Consider the following 18,924-nt stretch of genomic DNA (forward strand, 5'->3'; position numbering starts at 1 on the left):
AATAGACTCCGCCATCTTTGCTTGTAGGCTCACACGCCCCTTTTTAGGTTACGTACCGTCACTGTTTGAGTAGGCCCCCCCCTTTTGTTTCCACACACACACACTCACACATGTACATATATCTATATACATATCCTTACCCCACTTTATTCATTTGACTTTAGGTATTAGACATATAATTGTATGATAGTGTTTGTTTGTTTTGATAGTACTTGATTTGATCATTTATTGTTTTGATTTAATAAACTCTGTTATATTTTAAAGAGCAGTCGTCTGTGATTACTTGTGCATATGTGTGTAATAATAACTGGATGTAGTGGCCTGTGCTCGAACTTAAACCTTCACTTTCACTCTGAACGTGTAATAGTACTCAGACTATTGACATTATGAGTGAACGCTAATTATGAGACTTAGTTTTATTGTTTGGTTATTGGTCCCTGTTCGCAGGGTGGTGCCCCGTTGTTATTAATAATCATTAATAATTGTTACTGACATTAATATTTCTATTGATGTCAAGAATTTAATTTCTTAGATGCTGATAAACCAAACACGCTCCTCTACGTTCCCAACACTATCATACCATTATATGTCTAATACCTAAAGTCAAATGAATAAAGTGGGGTAGGGATATGTATACTGTATAGATGAGCAGCATCAAGAGCCAAAACCAGCCACACTAACTTAGAGAAGTTACAGAGTTGAGGAAACAGCTAAATGATGAGGTGAGTAGTTGTTTCTGCATTTCATATCATTGTTGGAGTAAATAATCACCCAGCGAGCATTTTTCTGTTGAAAAGAAGTTCAAAGTTTTTTCACCGACTATTTGAAGACATTGATTGAACATTGACGTTCAGACCACATTTCAACGGGATTTGCAATACTAAACATTGTGCTAATAATAGTATATCATCATTTTAGAGGCTTACTAAGAGACCACATCCACATTTCTCAGTTGAAAGACAATATTGCAAATCCCGTTGAACGTTTATTCAACGTCTTCAATAGTCATTGAAAAAACGTTCACTTTTGAACAACTTTTAAACATCACCGTGTTTTATGTCTTTTAAACGTTGAAATGTTTACAGTTCAATATGTAGCAATTAAATAAGTAATAGTAACACATCAACAGTTTCCACTTACAGGACAAAGAAGACCAAGTGACACAGGAAACAATTCATTTGTATTTATTACACCCCTAGAGACGCCCAAGGTAACCAGTTGTTTCAGATCATCCTAAACCAAAACGTTCCCTGGACACTGACGAGGTATGACTTAATGGATAAATGACTGAATGACTGACACTGAGTTGTGGTCACACTCCACAGAATAATAATGAAGTTATTGAATATTTTTGTGATATATCTATTCTTTTTTTAAGCATTGCACCTTGTAGACGGTCCCTGCGCACTCTTGTGCTCTTTGGTTTGTGTTTTAACAACGTTTTGCTTCTGAGTTACTGATCTGAGAAGTCCGGATCTGAATATCTCTCCGACTTTATCGAACTAGGCTACCTTAACTTTTCTCATAATTATGAAATCCAGATCTCGTAATCACGAGATCTTTTGTCATAAGTATGAGTTATTTTTTTGCAATTACAAAACAGTAACTCATAACTCATAGGAGAAAATTGAGTGACCAAAGTTGATGAATTATGTTTCAGTTTGATCAGATGTGGCTGTAGGTTTTCAATCCCAGGAAAGACAGTGAAAGCGAAGACAGGTCACGAAACATATGTGTTCAAAGGTTGATATACAGGTTGATATTTCCATTCGATGTGAAGGTGCATCCATAACAATGTGGTAGGTTGATGAGTCATGTTATAGATTCATCAGACATGGCTGTAGTCTTCGATTCCTGGAAACGAAAGTCAAGGAGAGTTTCTAAAAGAGAATAGAAGAAATGATACTCAAGTGCCCCGCCTCTACGATCCGGTTCGACGTGATTGTGAACATTTAAAGCTGCGTGCTCAACAACATCTTATCATTTATACCAAAGAAGCCAAAGGCAAGGCAAGTGTATTTGTATAGCACATTTCAACAACAAGGTAATTCAAAGTGCTTCACATAAAACCATTAAAAGCATCAAAACATAAGGCAAAAGTAAAGGATATTTAAAAACAATTAAGAACATTCATTGAAACATTGAAAACAGTCATTAAACACAAAAAAGCAGTGTAAGAAATAAAATACAGTAGTAAAATGCAGAATTGCAGGAAATTGATTAATATCCTTGAATCTGGTTAAATTAAAGGCAGCAGCAAACAGAAAAGTCTTCAATCTTGATTTGAAGGAGCTGAAGGTCTCAGCAGACCTGCAGCTTTCTGGACTTTGTTCCAGATATGTGGAGCAGAAAAACTGAACGCTGCTTCTCCATGTTTAGTTCTGACTTTGGGAACAGAAAGTAGACCGGTCCCAGACGACCTAAGGGGTCGGGATGGCTCATAAGGTAGCAGCAGATCAGAGATGTATTTTGGCCCTAAACCATTCAGTGCTTTATAAACCAACAGCAGGATTTTAAAGTGAATTATTTGTTGGAAAGGAAGCCAGTGCAAAGACCTCAGAACTGGAGTGATGTGATCCACTTTCTTGTTTCAGTTTGATCAGATGAAAGTGAAGACGAAGACAGGTCACAAAACATACAGATGCGTTGAAAGGTCTCACAACACGTAGATAAACAGTAAACTTCAGACAGACAGCCTTCGCTTTAGCTTGTTTGTAAAAAAACAAAAAGGAGAAAAAAAGCTTTTGGCTGATCGCATGTGCTGTGTTTGTGTAAACATAGCGAGTTAGGGTATAGTGGATGAGAGCGGCCAATTGAATTAGGTTTTGTTTACATGTTAGTGGTTGTGGAACAGATGTATTGATAAATGATTGGCTTTTACTTGCAAATGTTTTTTTTGCAGTAACAAGCGAAGTTGCCGTCAAATCAAGTATTCTTCACTTCACCTGGTTCAGGGACCACCGTCCCGCCTCTCTGCTCACTGATGCATCGTGTGTGTGTTTTTTGAAACTTTCTTTTTTTCATGGGGTGATGTAGATAAATAGAGATGAGACACCTCTGATGTTCAGGGTCATATTGACCCGCTCACTCAAAATCAAGCCAAATGAATCATAACGATTTGTATTGAAAGTAAACTTTATTTATGTTTATTTATAGTGTTAAGAAACAGACATTTACAAAAATGAACAAGAGATGAGCACAATGAACGAGGTGTGTGTGTGTTTGTATGCGTTTGTCTGTGTATCTGTGTCTACACAGCACACGAGTGACATGTCGTCACGGTGTGCTTTGTGCAAATACATTTTGCACATGTCGCACATGTTGTGCTCGTCTTGATGTCATCGGATGGCTGGCAGACCTGGCACCTCTTCCTCTTCCTCTTTCACCCAGCAGCAACCTAGAAAGATAAAGATAATGATTACTTTACTATGTCTTTCTCCTGATCCCCTGAAACGCACACATGCATGCACACACACAATTACTTACTTCAGACACTAGTGTACTGGGTGCACTTCTCTCCTGGATCTCCCTCACTGTGGCTGCAGCGACTGGGGTCCTCGGTAGGTGCTGTCTCCGTTGTATGTGCGGCACCACGAGTGCCTTCCCAAGTACCTCGAGAAAGATGCGCCTCTTGTACAGCTTCGACACGTTCCACTGAGGAAAAATCTCCGTCCAGATGACGAACGCATTGTAGGCCGATACATCAATTATATTATAAAAGATGACTAAAGGCCAGTCATTCTCTTGGTGCTGTAGGACCCCGTTACTTTGTCCAAATTGTCCACACCCCCTTTAGTGGCATTGTAATCTAGAATCATGCTTGGTTTCTTGTCCTCTCTGGTGCTGATTTCTGCATTTCTATGGAGAGTGCTCATGAGCACAACATTCTTTCCCTTTTTGGGGCAGTAAGACACTAGGGCTGTGGTGTCTGTGAAGACAAACTTGGACGACTGGGGAGCCCTGTTCTTGATCTCCAACAGTTCGGCAGGGAGCTCAGATCTGTTTTATCGGACAGTCCTGACCATTGTGAGCTTTCTCTTTAGAAGTTCCTGACCCAGGTTGTAGGATGTGAAAAACTTGTCACACGTAATGTTGTGCCCCCTGATACCCTCTGCCATGTTGAGCACAACCCTCATGCCCTGATTCTTCAGTGGGGCTCCTCCAATCGGCTTTCCAGTGTAAACCTGCATGTTCAATGCATAGCAGAGACAGTATGTAGCAGTGAGCAGTGTCTCTGCTGCGTGTTAATCACTGCAGGATGATGCTGAGCCCAGAGAAAGTTGACACTGAGGTGTGTAGAGATTCTCCAGAGCTGACGGGTTACACTGTGTGAATGTGACTGGACGTACAACACACAGGTGGATATTAAATTAATTTAGGTACACTGAGCTACAACTAATGCAGTATAATACAACAGTCCTGCAATAAATCCTCCCTTCTAAAGAGAGGTGTTGATTCAACTGTTTGTCATTTTGGAGGATGTTTGTGGTGCTGTTAAATTTTGTTTCTTCATACTACAATATATTGTTGAGGGTTCAGTAAATAATGGTAGTCGTAGACTTACTCAGCCCTCAACATATGTAAATGTCATTTAATGAGGACGCTGCAATAATATTGATTAGTACTACTTAATGATAGACGGCAAAAGAGTCTGAAATAAAGTTTTTTTGATGGAAGGAACTGATTGGCTGGTGTGAAATCCATGTTACCATGATGCCAACGGGCAGCAGACACAAGTAGAAAACGTTTGTAATTTCATAAAAGTAAAGAAAATTGAAGAGTGAAATTTTGTTTTATTAAAATAAGGGTTGGCACAGACAATGTTCTACAAGGAGTGATATTTATGCTGTGGAAAGTCATGATGTTCAAGCCCAGAGGATGATCCTGCAAAATTATTTTTACTTGAAGGATTTTACATGGGATAGCTTCGTGGCATCATTGTCATGACAACAGAGCCAGCTATAAAGTCAAAGTTCAAGATAAATCAACTCTTTCTCTTCACAAGTCTCAACACTACAGCCTGAAATATTCACCTAAATAGTTTAGGAAGCCTTTATTTAAATAAATAAGTTGATAATATAATGAATCATTACATACATATAATTCAGTGTTTCCGCTCATCGGCAGTTTATTCACCTTCAATTGTGGAAGAGTGGCAGAAATATGACTTTGTAACAGTTATATATTATGTTCATTATTTTTAATATTTGTTCTAACCTCTCTGAACGAATATTATAAAGCTCTCTAAATGAAATAACAAAATTCAATATCAAATAAATAGCTCCAACACTCTCCTTAAATTGATCGCTGGAGCAAAGACATTTGAAAACATGCAACTTTTACTTTGAAGGCGAGCTGTCTCTGTTTACAGCTCTCGACTTCCTTTACTCAATTGTCATTATTAATCAAAAGATCTCGTTATTTGTCATTTTGTGTGAGTTATTTTCTTGTAATTACAGAACAGTAACTCATAACTCATAACTCGTAAGAGAAAATTGAGTGACCAAAGTTGATGAATTATGTTTCAGTCTGATCAGATGTGGCTGTAGGTTTTCAATCCCAGGAAACGAAAGTGAAGGCCGACAGGTCACAAAACATACAGATACGTTCAAAGGTTTCACAACTCGTTGATATTATCATTCGATGTGAAGGTGCAGCCATAACAATGTGGTATCTCGGGTTTTAATCTTTCACTCAGAATAAGATCAAGTTCTTCAAGATGAAGAAAATAACCTTTCTAAATTATAGAAGCGCATTTCATCCAAAGAAGACAATATATAAACACCTTATCTCGTCATTATGAGTTACTATTTTGTAATTACAAGATAATAACTCGTAATAATTAAATAAGATAAGATAAGATAGCCTAGTTTGGTAAAGGTCAGAAGATATTCACAGATTCAGACTTTCCAGATCAATAACTTGTGAGCGAAATGTTAAAACACAAACGATGCCACTTTGCAACTCGTTCTGAGGTAGACAACGATCTACATCCTCATTTTCATCAAAACGAGCCGTCATCTGAGCTGCACAAATAATGTCGGTTTCTATGTGGCTGTGAGAGTGAGTGCACAAGGACATAGACATAGTGCAAACATATTCAATAACTTCATTTGACATGCAGTGTAGTGTGACCAAACTCACTTCATATATCAATGGTCTTCTCCTGGTTATACACAATAACAAGATGCAAGAGAGCATTTTCCTTTTACCTCGAGGTTGGTGGTTTGATCCTCGGCTACTATTAATTGTATGTCTTGCTGTCCATTAGTGAAATACTAGACCCCAAGTTCCTCCTTGGTCTGCTTTACAGCAGCCCACTGCTCCTGAAGCCATATGGTGGGTTTAAATGCAGAGGACACATTTCATGTATGCACCTGTTTATGACCATTGTAATAAGGGTTACCCTTTTTAGTTTAAGAGACCATTGATGTGTGAAGTGTTTTTGGTCACACTCCGCAGCATAAGAATGAAGTTATTGAATATTTTTGTGATATGTCTATTATTTTTTAAGCATTGCACCTTGTAGACCAGGGGTGGGCAATTCTTTTTCCCAAGGGGCCACATGAGAAACAGGGACTGTTGTGGAGGGCCGGACCAATAGACTGAACTCAATCCTGCTCAATATTATTCCACCTCTTTATAAAAAGCAGTATGTTGTTTGGTTTTGATGAGCTGTGAGTGGTAAGAGTAAATGTTATGATCAGTGGTGGAATGTAACTAAGTATATTTGCTTAAGTACTGTACTTATGTACAAATTCAAGGTACTTTTTTACTTTAGTATTCATATTTTATTTAACTTTGTACTTCTACTCCACTACATCTCAGAGGGAAATATTGTACTTTTTACTCCACTACATTTGTCTGGCAGCTTTAGTTACTAGTTACTTTGCACATTATCATTTTTGAACAACAGAGTATAAAGGAGTTAAAATGAGCTCCACCTAAAACATCTGCAGCAGGAATAATGATCCAAACAACATATACATTTGTAATATCCATATATAATAGTAGAACACTGACGGGGATCATGTTTTTGCAAAATGAGTACTTTTATAACTACTACTATACAATTACCTCTTTCTGTTTTTCAGTTCAGTGCGAGAAATCTAGTCTTTGTTGAGCTTGAACGAGTGACTGAAGTCAGGCTGAATGTGTGAGGTGAGATGTGAAGGACAGCTGACAGGTGATGTCAGTGAGAGAGGATCTGGATCTGGATTTGTTCAACTTCATCACGGATAATGTTTGTTCACAGATGTAGGTAGATCCAAAGAGAACCAACATCTTCTGAGCATGCCTCCTCATGTGTGGAAAGTTCTCCTCTTTGAGAGAAGAATACAAATCCAGCAGTGATACTGATTTAAAGTGCTCTGCAGTACTGCATCAGACTGCAGGTCAATGAGTTAGAGCTGAACATCACTGGGAGCATTATCCACACCACACGTGAAGGGAGAAGAAATCATGTGCATTTCACTCTCAACTGTTTTAAAGTCTTGAAATGGCCTTGAAAACTCACCATGCAGTGCCCGTAACATGGATGAGTACCTGTGGAGATGTTCAACTGATGGTATGGCTTCTTTCAGGGTTTGCAGGTTGGTGAGAGTGTTACCTGCATCTGGCTTGAAAGAAACTGCAACTTTCTCATGAAAGCCTTCACCAGGCTACATGTCATGTGCAAAGAGGCCCTTGCCTTGCAGTTTGGTATTCAGATCATTCATCACATCAACAGCAAATGCAAAATCTGTCATCCAGTTTACATCAGAGAGCTCTGGGATGTCCTTTCCTTTCTTCTCACAAAACTCTTGAATCTCTGCTCTCAGGTTCCGAACTCACTTTGCCCAGGCTGAGCCACCTGACAGCTGTGTTCAGTCTCATGCTCCTCCAAGAGTGCAACAAACTGTCTGTGATTCAATGCTCTTGCCCTGATGACGTTAACTATTTTAGTTACAACATCAATAACATGGTTAAGTTTTAGCACTGACTTACACAACACATTCTGATGTATAATACAATGCAAAAATACCAAGTTCAGTTCTGGGTTGATTTCAGTCACTTTATCTTGCATCCGCTTTAAAAGTCCGACATTTTTCCCCATCAGATTTTTTGGACAACCATCGGTTGTGACACATGCCAGTTTGTCCCATTTGAGTCCCAGCTTGTGGAAGCATGCATTTACCTCCGTGAACAAATCACTCCCCGTCGTCGTCCCTTTCATTGACTGCATTGCTGCCAGCTCCTCTGTAATCACGAAGTCTTTCGTTATCCCACGTACAAAGATGAGTAACTGGGCTGTGTCACGGACATCGCAGCTCTCGTCCAGAGCCAAGGAGAAAAGTTCGAAATTGTCTGCTTTTTTTTGCAGCTGAAGCTCCAGATTTCCCTCGATGTCCTCGATCCTCCTCGCTGCGGTGCGCCTGGAGAGCTGCACATTCTCGAATGCGTCTTTTTTCTGGGGGCATAGTAGTACAGCAGAGTCCACCAAACACTCTTTGATAAACTCCCCATCAGAGAATGGCTTACTGTTTTTTGAAATTTTGTGGGATATCACAAAGCTGGTCTTGGCGGCTGCATCCCTGGATGTGTGAAGCTTTGGTAAAAAGGCCTTGTTGCTTTTGCAGCTTAGCTAGCAAAGCCTCAGACGTCCGTACCCGCTCTGCATCCGTCAAGTTTTCATATTTCTCCGCGTGTTACCTCTCGTAATGACGATTCAAATTGTAATCCTTCAACACTGCGACTTGTTATCCACAAACTATGCACACGGCTTTACCTTTGACTTCAGTAAAAAAAACTTTAAAGTCCATATTTTGTTAAAAATTCTACACTCTGTCAGTCTCTTTTTTTAACACAGGCTGACATTTTTGAGGGCTAACAGCTAACTCACATCTCCCATTCTAATTTCCAAATTATAATTGCGAAGTCTCTCTTTATAGATGAGCAGCAACAAGAGCCAAAACCAGCCACGCTATAACTTAGAGAAGTGACAGAGTTGAGGAAACAGCTAAATGATGAGGTGAGTAGTTGTTTCTGCATTTCATATCATTGTTGGAGTAAATAATCACCAGCGAGCATTTTTCTGTTGAAAAGAAGTTCAAAGTTTTTTCACCGACTATTTGAAGACATTGATTGAACATTGACGTTCAGACCACATTTCAACGGGATTTGCAATACTAAACATTGTGCTAATAATAGTATATCATCATTTTAGAGGCTTACTAAGAGACCACATCCACATTTCTCAGTTGAAAGACAATATTGCAAATCCCGTTGAACGTTTATTCAACGTCTTCAATAGTCATTGAAAAAACGTTCACTTTTGAACAACTTTTAAACATCACCGTGTTTTATATGTCTTTTAAATGTTGAAATGTTTACAGTTCAATATGTAGCAATTAAATAAGTAATAGTAACACATCAACAGTTTCCACTTACAGGACAAAGAAGACCAAGTGACACAGGAAACAATTCATTTGTATTTATTACACCCCTAGAGACGCCCAAGGTAACCAGTTGTTTCAGATCATCCTAAACCAAAACGTTCCCTGGACACTGACGAGGTATGACTTAATGGATAAATGACTGAATGACTGACACTTGTGGTCACACTCCACAGCATAATAATGAAGTTATTGAATAGTTTTGTGATATATCTATTATTTTTTTAAGCATTGCACCTTGTAGACGGTCCCTGCGCACGCTTCTGAGTTACTGATCTGAGAAGTCCGGATCTGAATATCTCTCCGACTTTATCGAACTAGGCTACCTTAACTTTTCTCATAATTATGAAATCCAGATCTCGTAATCACGAGATCTTTTGTCATAAGTATGAGTTCTTTTTTTGTAATTACAAAACAGTAACTCATAACTCAGAGGAGAAAATTGAGTGACCAAAGTTGATGAATTATGTTTCAGTTTGATCAGATGTGGCTGTATGTTTTCAATCCCAGGAAAGACAGTGAAAGCGAAGACAGGTCACGAAACATGTGTGTTCAAAGGTTGATATACAGGTTGATATTTACATTCGATGTGAAGGTGCATCCATAACAATGTGGTAGGTTGATGAGTCATGTTTTAGATTCATCAGACATGGCTGTAGTCTTCGATTCCTGGAAACGAAAGTCAAGGAGAGTTTCTAAAAGAGAATAGAAGAAATGATACTCAAGTGCCCCGCCTCTACCATCCGGTTCGACGTGATTGTGAACATTTAAAGCTGCGTGCTCAACAACATCTTATCATTTATACCAAAGAAGCCAAAGGCAAGGCAAGTGTATTTGTATAGCACATTTCAACAACAAGGTAATTCAAAGTGCTTCACATAAAACCATTAAAAGCATCAAAACATAAGGCAAAAGTAAAGGAGATTTAAAAACAATTAAGAACATTCATTGAAACATTGAAAACAGTCATTAAACACAAAAAAGCAGTGTAAGAAATAAAATACAGTAGTAAAATTCAGAATTGCAGGAAATTGATTAATATCCTTGAATCTGGTTAAATTAAAGGCAGCAGCAAACAGAAAAGTCTTCAATCTTGATTTAAAGGAGCTGCAGGTCTCAGCAGACCTGCAGCTTTCTGGACTTTGTTCCAGATATGTGGAGCAGAAAAACTGAACGCTGCTTCTCCATGTTTAGTTCTGACTTTGGGAACAGAAAGTAGACCGGTCCCAGACGACCTAAGGGGTCGGGATGGCTCATAAGGTAGCAGCAGATCAGAGATGTATTTTGGCCCTAAACCATTCAGTGCTTTATAAACCAACAGCAGGATTTTAAAGTGAATTATTTGTTGGAAAGGAAGCCAGTGCAAAGACCTCAGAACTGGAGTGATGTGATCCACTTTCTTGTTTCAGTTTGATCAGATGAAAGTGAAGACGAAGACAGGTCACAAAACATACAGATGCGTTGAAAGGTCTCACAACACGTTGATATTACCATTCGATGTGAAGGTGCAGCCATAACAATGTGATATCTTGGATGTGAATATTTCCCCCAGTGTGGCATCATGTTCTGTAAGAAGAACTAAAAAACTGTTTCTAACTCAACATTTTCTCAAGAGAAAATATAATCACAACATTTGATGAGTCATGTTTTAGATTCATGAGACGTGGCTGTAGGCTTCAATTCCTGGAAACGAAAGTCAAGGAGTGTTTCTAGGAGACAATAGAAGAATGATACTCAAGTGCCCCGCCTCTACCATCCGGTTCGACGTGATAGTGAACATTTAAAGCTGCGTGCTCAACAACATCTTATCATTTATACCAAAGAAGCCAAAGGCATGCAAGGCAAGTGTATTTGTATGGCACATTTCAACAACAAGGTAATTCAAAGTGCTTCACATAAAACCATTAAAAGCATCAAAACATAAGGCAAAAGTAAAGGAGATTTAAAAACAATTAAGAACATTCATTGAAACATTGAAAACAGTCATTAAAAGACAAAAAAGCAGTGTAAGTGGTTCAATTAAAGGCAGCAGCAAACAGAAAAGTCTTCAATCTTGATTTGAAGGAGCTGAAGGTCTCAGCAGACCTGCAGCTTTCTGGACTTTGTTCCAGATATGTGGAGCAGAAAAACTGAACGCTGCTTCTCCATGTTTAGTTCTGACTTTGGGAACAGAAAGTAGACCGGTCCCAGACGACCTAAGGGGTCGGGATGGCTCATAAGGTAGCAGTAGATCAGAGATGTATTTTGGCCCTAAACCATTCAGTGCTTTATAAACCAACAGCAGGATTTTAAAGTCAATTATTTGTTGGAAAGGAAGCCAGTGCAAAGACCTCAGAACTGGAGTGATGTGATCCACTTTCTTGTTTCAGTTTGATCAGATGAAAGTGAAGACGAAGACAGGTCACAAAACATACAGATGCGTTGAAAGGTCTCACAACACGTAGATATTACCATTCGAAGTGAAGGTGCAGCCATAACAATGTGATATCTTGGATGTGAATATTTCCCCCAGTGTGGCATCATGTTCTGTAAGAAGAACTAAAAAACTGTTTCTAACTCAACATTTTCTCAAGAGAAAATATAATCACAACATTTGATGAGTCATGTTTTAGATTCATGAGACGTGGCTGTAGGCTTCAATTCCTGGAAACGAAAGTCAAGGAGTGTTTCTAGGAGACAATAGAAGAATGATACTCAAGTGCCCCGCCTCTACCATCCGGTTCGACGTGATAGTGAACATTTAAAGCTGCGTGCTCAACAACATCTTATCATTTATACCAAAGAAGCCAAAGGCATGCAAGGCAAGTGTATTTGTATGGCACATTTCAACAACAAGGTAATTCAAAGTGCTTCACATAAAACCATTAAAAGCATCAAAACATAAGGCAAAAGTAAAGGAGATTCAAAAACAATTAAGAACATTCATTGAAACATTGAAAACAGTCATTAAACACAAAAAAGCAGTGTAAGAAATAAAATACAGTAGTAAAATTCAGAATTGCAGGAAATTGATTAATATCCTTGAATCTGGTTAAATTAAAGGCAGCAGCAAACAGAAAAGTCTTCAATCTTGATTTAAAGGAGCTGCAGGTCTCAGCAGACCTGCAGCTTTCTGGACTTTGTTCCAGATATGTGGAGCAGAAAAACTGAACGCTGCTTCTCCATGTTTAGTTCTGACTTTGGGAACAGAAAGTAGACCGGTCCCAGACGACCTAAGGGGTCGGGATGGTTCATAAGGTAGCAGCAGATCAGAGATGTATTTTGGCCCTAAACCATTCAGTGCTTTATAAACCAACAGCAGGATTTTAAAGTGAATTATTTGTTGGAAAGGAAGCCAGTGCAAAGACCTCAGAACTGGAGTGATGTGATCCACTTTCTTGTTTCAGTTTGATCAGATGAAAGTGAAGACGAAGACAGGTCACAAAACATACAGATGCGTTGAAAGGTCTCACAACACGTTGATATTACCATTCGAAGTGAAGGTGCAGCCATAACAATGTGATATCTTGGATGTGAATATTTCCCCCAGTGTGGCATCATGTTCTGTAAGAAGAACTAAAAAACTGTTTCTAACTCAACATTTTCTCAAGAGAAAATATAATCACAACATTTGATGAGTCATGTTTTAGATTCATGAGACGTGGCTGTAGGCTTCAATTCCTGGAAACGAAAGTCAAGGAGTGTTTCTAGGAGACAATAGAAGAATGATACTCAAGTGCCCCGCCTCTACCATCCGGTTCGACGTGATAGTGAACATTTAAAGCTGCGTGCTCAACAACATCTTATCATTTATACCAAAGAAGCCAAAGGCATGCAAGGCAAGTGTATTTGTATGGCACATTTCAACAACAAGGTAATTCAAAGTGCTTCACATAAAACCATTAAAAGCATCAAAACATAAGGCAAAAGTAAAGGAGATTTAAAAACAATTAAGAACATTCATTGAAACATTGAAAACAGTCATTAAAAGACAAAAAAGCAGTGTAAGTGGTTCAATTAAAGGCAGCAGCAAACAGAAAAGTCTTCAATCTTGATTTGAAGGAGCTGAAGGTCTCAGCAGACCTGCAGCTTTCTGGACTTTGTTCCAGATATGTGGAGCAGAAAAACTGAACGCTGCTTCTCCATGTTTAGTTCTGACTTTGGGAACAGAAAGTAGACCGGTCCCAGACGACCTAAGGGGTCGGGATGGCTCATAAGGTAGCAGCAGATCAGAGATGTATTTTGGCCCTAAACCATTCAGTGCTTTATAAACCAACAGCAGGATTTTAAAGTGAATTATTTGTTGGAAAGGAAGCCAGTGCAAAGACCTCAGAACTGGAGTGATGTGATCCACTTTCTTGTTTCAGTTTGATCAGATGAAAGTGAAGACGAAGACAGGTCACAAAACATACAGATGCGTTGAAAGGTCTCACAACACGTAGATATTACCATTCGAAGTGAAGGTGCAGCCATAACAATGTGATATCTTGGATGTGAATATTTCCCCCAGTGTGGCATCATGTTCTGTAAGAAGAACTAAAAAACTGTTTCTAACTCAACATTTTCTCAAGAGAAAATATAATCACAACATTTGACGAGTCATGTTTTAGATTCATGAGACGTGGCTGTAGGCTTCAATTCCTGGAAACGAAAGTAAAGGAGTGTTTCTAGAAGACAATAGAAGAAATTATACTCAAGTGCCCCGCCTCTACGATGCGCTTCGACGTGATAGTGAACATATAAAGCTGCGTGCTCAACAACATCTTATCATTTATACCAGCGAAGCCAAAGCAGCATCAAGAGCCAAAACCAGCCACACTAACTTAGAGAAGTTACAGAGTTGAGGAAACAGCTAAATGATGAGGTGAGTAGCTGTTTCTACATTTCATATCATTGTTGATTGTTCAGTCAGATGTCTGGTACCTTCTTCCTTCATTCCCTCCTTTCTGTCTTTAGGCTACTACTATTATCCCTCCTGTGTTTCTTCAGTCTTACCTTTCAGTCAGTGCCACAGGGATTTAAAAATCCTTTTCTTAACAATTATTACTGATCAGTTGTTTTCTTGAAGTTTCATCCCACACTTCCAGGAATATAATTCTGGTGGACAAATGTGAAATGTTGTTGTTGAATTATTTTATTCTGCTGACTCCATTTTTTTCTTCCTCGTTCTCCTCTGTGGCTCACACCATTTCTTTACCTTTCTTCCTTCCGACCTTCCTTCCTTGCCTCCTCCTTCCTTACCTCTTCCAGCCATCTTTTCTTTCTCCCTTCTGTCCTTCTGCTGTTAGGTTCAGGAACCTCTCGAAACTGTGGGAGAGCCGCATGGCTTCCAGCCGTGCCAAAAACTCAGCCGGCTCAAATTATGATGAAAAGTATTTAATCCTACTGAAGCTAAAACAATTGCAAAGTGAATTATACTATTTACAGAATCTATAGAAATATTTACAGTATCGATATAGAAATATGATCCCCGGAAAAGAGCTCATACACGTTACAGCCTGGAAGCGTGTTACCTGCAAGATGAAATGTGATGGACTGAACAAATTCTTTCTTTGAATTTACTTTCATAGTCCGTAAAGCATCCACAAAATGTCTGTCTCTGTTATAATTGGCTTAAATCCAGCTGACTCCTCCTTGGCTTTGGTCAGCTGACCGCCCTCGCGTGACCATTGGCGCTGGTCAGTCGCTCCTTCTGCGCGTCCCTCCCTCTGTTAGGCCCCGGTTGGACTTCCTTCTGTGGCGATGGTGGTCCCTGAAATGCCTGTCTCAAAATCCCTGTCTGTCCCTTGGCTATTCTTCACAGTTTAATGCATTCAATGATTATCTTTTATGGCTTAACACTTCTATGGTAAACATACTGTAAACATACTATACATTTGATAAGTATTCTTGTGATGTTCCAAATACTTTGACATTTTTACAAGTATAAATGGCATACCAAGTACTTTCTAACATTTTACTATCCACCTCTAGGGGTGCTATAAATCCTACTGAAAAACACTTCTGAACCTAAATTTCCTACACTTCCGCCCCCCCCTTTTTTCTCTCCTCCTGCCTCACTCTGTTTCTTCCTTCCTCACAGACGCTATCCTACCTTTCATTACTGATCTATGTATTCATTGCATACTTTGTTTACCTTTGTGTGTTTTTTTCAGCCTTTGTTTCTTCTTGTCCATCATGGTTTTATATTTTGTCCGTTTTTATAACTCTTTTCCATTCCTTCCCTCCATTGTCCCATTTCCTTAATACCTTCCTCTACGTCCACCCATTTGCCTTCATTTGTCCTCTTCTGTTTCTCTTTCAAGTTTTTCTTCTTCACCTACTTTCCTCTTCCTACCTTACTTTCTCTTTGCAGCCATTTGTTGGTCCATATTTTTTCTTCCTATCCTCTCATACTTCTTTCCTTATCCATAACCTAGTGATGTGTTTTAATATTTGTCATTTTTATTCCCCATCAGTGCTGCTCAGAGTCAAACACCACTGATCTCAAAACTGGAGGCCCTGCAATGCCACTTTACCTGGGATCTGGGCCCCAGCAAGACCAATTTTTTACGTGTCAGCGACATGCTGGTAGATATCGGCGCGGAGAAGGGACACTGCTGGCTGGGTCACATTTACAACCTGAGGGGGTTCGTTCAGTACAAGCTGGGCTTCACCGAAGACGCCCAGAGTTTCTTCAACAAGGCTGCAGAGGCCTTCCGCCAGATGAGAAAAGCAGATGACGGTCCCTGGTTAGTGGTGAACTACGGGAACCTGGCTTGGCTGCACCACCACCTGGGAGACCAAGCAGAGAGCGAGGCTTACCTGTCCAAGGTTGAAGCCCTGATGAAGAAATACCCATCTCCATCGCAGGACGAGCTCCATGCAGAGATCTACGCTGAAAAAGCCTGGACCCTGATGAAGTTCAGCACAGACAGAGAACTGGTCGCAGATTACTTCCAGAAAGCCATCAGGATGCAGCCGGACATGGTGGAGTGGAACTCCACTCACATCATGGGGTTAACTGCTTTTTTTGATCACAGTGACACAGGGATGGAGGCTGACATCTTGGAGAAAATGAGAGTCGCCAAGGAACAGGATCCAGAGAACTTGCTCCTCGCAGTTTACTACCTTGAGCGACGTGCAGAGAAAGGAGAAAGAGTTGAGGATGAAGCACGTGAGTTAGCCGGAAAGGTTTTGAGAAATCCTGTCAGCAGCGACAGTGGTATGAAAGCATTACTAAGGGTTTACAGAAAATATGTATCTATTGATGAGGCCGTTGATTTGGCTGAGAAAGCTCTGGAAAACCATCCAGATGAGCGTTATCTGAAGAGATGTGCCGCACTCACTCTGAAATGGAAGATCATTCTTTCCAGGGACAGTCGCCCAAAGCAAAGCATGATAGACAGAGCAATCAGTCTCCAAGAGGAGGTGATTTCTCTTTACCCCGATTGTTCATTTCTGACGAAAATAGACCTCGCATCTATATACGCAAAGTCCAACATAGCTATAGCTGAGCAGATGTACCAGGAACTGCTAAAAAGTGAGCTGGATCCTGCAGACAAACAGCTGCTTTACAACAACTACGCAAAATATTTAAAGTACGATCGACAGGATCAAAACAAGTCACTAAAATATCACATGAAGGCGGCAGCGATACGGCATCAATCCTTCTATCGTGGGAACAGCATCGAAGCTCTGGAGAAGATCAAAAATACACGCAGGAACTCAATGTGGAGAGAAATAGAGGAGTTTCTGGAAAACCTGCAGGAGCCATAGTGTGTTTTTTTTACAACACTGGTCCTAAATCTGGAAAAAATGAATGTATTGCATTACCTAAAAAAAGAATACTTATTAATTGAGCTAATTGAGTATCCTTTTATAAGGCAGGTGTCTGCAAGTTTTTACACTTTAGTAGTTAATGGAAGACAAAAGCTTTAAAAAAGATATCCAAAAAGCTATATATTTGTAGGAAGTAGTACACTCGATTTGTACGACAGGCTGAATCATTCGATAACACGGGTCTTTTAAATAACATCCACTGTGATGTCTAAATGTCATTAGAATTATTCAACATCACACGGGTTATTACGATAGATTTTGATCAGATGTTGTGTTTATTATATTCCTGTTGTGTGTTTTTTCCCTCTTAGCACTGTATTTTAAGTTTATGTAAGAACATTACTATTACTACTACTAGCAGTATGTGAAATCTGCTTTGCTGTATTTCTTTGAGTCGTGGAATATAACATTCTCTAATAATATAATAGTAAATTTGATGCCTGTAACCTGAATATCACAGCAGATGCAGTTGATTGTATGTATAGAAAGTATGTCAAGCTGTGTCTCAGAAGAACACAATTACCTATTAATACTATTAAATATACAATGTGTACACTAAGAAATCTTCCACCTGTGTTTTTTCTAGCTTGTTACTATACAACAAATTAATCAACTCTTTAAGTTGTGTTTTTTTTTGCTGGTTACTATACAAGAAATTCATGTACTCTACACAATCTTGCAGTCCTCTTCACAGGGCGCTGATGGATGTTAGTCAAACTACAGCTCTTGAAAGCTACTGCCAAATTGGAAGATGGCAGCAGACTGTCGTAATGCAGGTGTCTCCAGGTAACCGCTGTCACCGCTGTTCACACCAACACTCTGCAAACGGCCGCTGCTCAAAATGTTCACATATGCTAGATATATAAGTGTCTAAAATAATGCTTACCAAGTTAATATTTCCATTTGATGGGAAACAATGTGGGATACTTCAAGATGAAGAAAAAACTGTTTCTAACTTTGAATCAACTTAAAGGAACAATGTGTGAGATTTAGTGGCCTCTAGTGGTGAGGTTGCAGATAGCAAGCAACAATATGACCCTCAGCTCAGCCCCCCCCCCCTTTCTAAGCCTATCGGAGATCTGCGGTGGCCTTCAGGTAGTGAGGTATCTTTAGGTTTTATTACTGCAAAGAGCTACTTTTATCAATACTCTGTTCTTTTTCATGACAAATGACTGCTTTGAAAGCATACTGTATATAGAATAAAAAAAATTCTAATTAATTATAACTAATGTTTACAACAGCAAAGTCACTTTATAAAGTCATTAATATTTCACTGGAGTAAACCAGTACCTGAATAAAGTTTATAAATAATAATAATGAGGAACACAGACATTAGATAGTATCAGTCATTCCTCCCGTCCTCTGTCCTCCTGTCTGCTTTGTCTCAGCCAGTAGAGAAGTTTACAAGAACAAACTAAGATAAACAGTAAACTTCAGACAGACATCTTTCGGTTTAATTTGTTTATTAAAAAAAAGAAAAAGCTTTTGGCTGATCGCATGTGCTGTGTTTGTGTAAACATAACGAGTTAGGGTATAGTGGATGAGAGCGGCCAATTGAATTAGGTTTTGTTTACATGTTAGTGGTTGTGGAACAGATGTATTGATAAGTGATTGGCTTTTACTTGCGAATGTTTTTTTTTGCAGTAACAAGCGAAGTTGCCGTCAAATCAAGTATTCTTCACTTCACCTG

General features: G+C 39.3%; 1 protein-coding gene and 1 pseudogene across 1 annotated transcript; one reads left to right on the forward strand and one right to left on the reverse strand.

Annotated features, from left to right (window-relative positions):
• Window positions 1–4,244: 4,244 nt before the first annotated feature.
• On the reverse strand, window positions 4,245–8,659 carry LOC142939321 (general transcription factor II-I repeat domain-containing protein 2B-like; annotated as a pseudogene).
• A 7,303-nt stretch (window positions 8,660–15,962) lies between these two features.
• Window positions 15,963–17,171, forward strand: LOC142939323 (antiviral innate immune response effector IFIT1-like). The gene has a single exon (XM_076082596.1). The coding sequence runs from the start codon at window positions 15,978–15,980 to the stop codon at window positions 17,169–17,171; it is 1,194 nt and encodes a 397-aa protein (XP_075938711.1). The 5' UTR covers window positions 15,963–15,977.
• Window positions 17,172–18,924: the final 1,753 nt, after the last annotated feature.

The sequence above is a fragment of the Anarhichas minor genome, unplaced genomic scaffold (assembly GCF_050575085.1).
Source record: "Anarhichas minor isolate MPS153535 unplaced genomic scaffold, ASM5057508v1 ptg000096l, whole genome shotgun sequence".
Classification (NCBI taxonomy): Eukaryota; Metazoa; Chordata; class Actinopteri; order Perciformes; family Anarhichadidae; genus Anarhichas; species Anarhichas minor.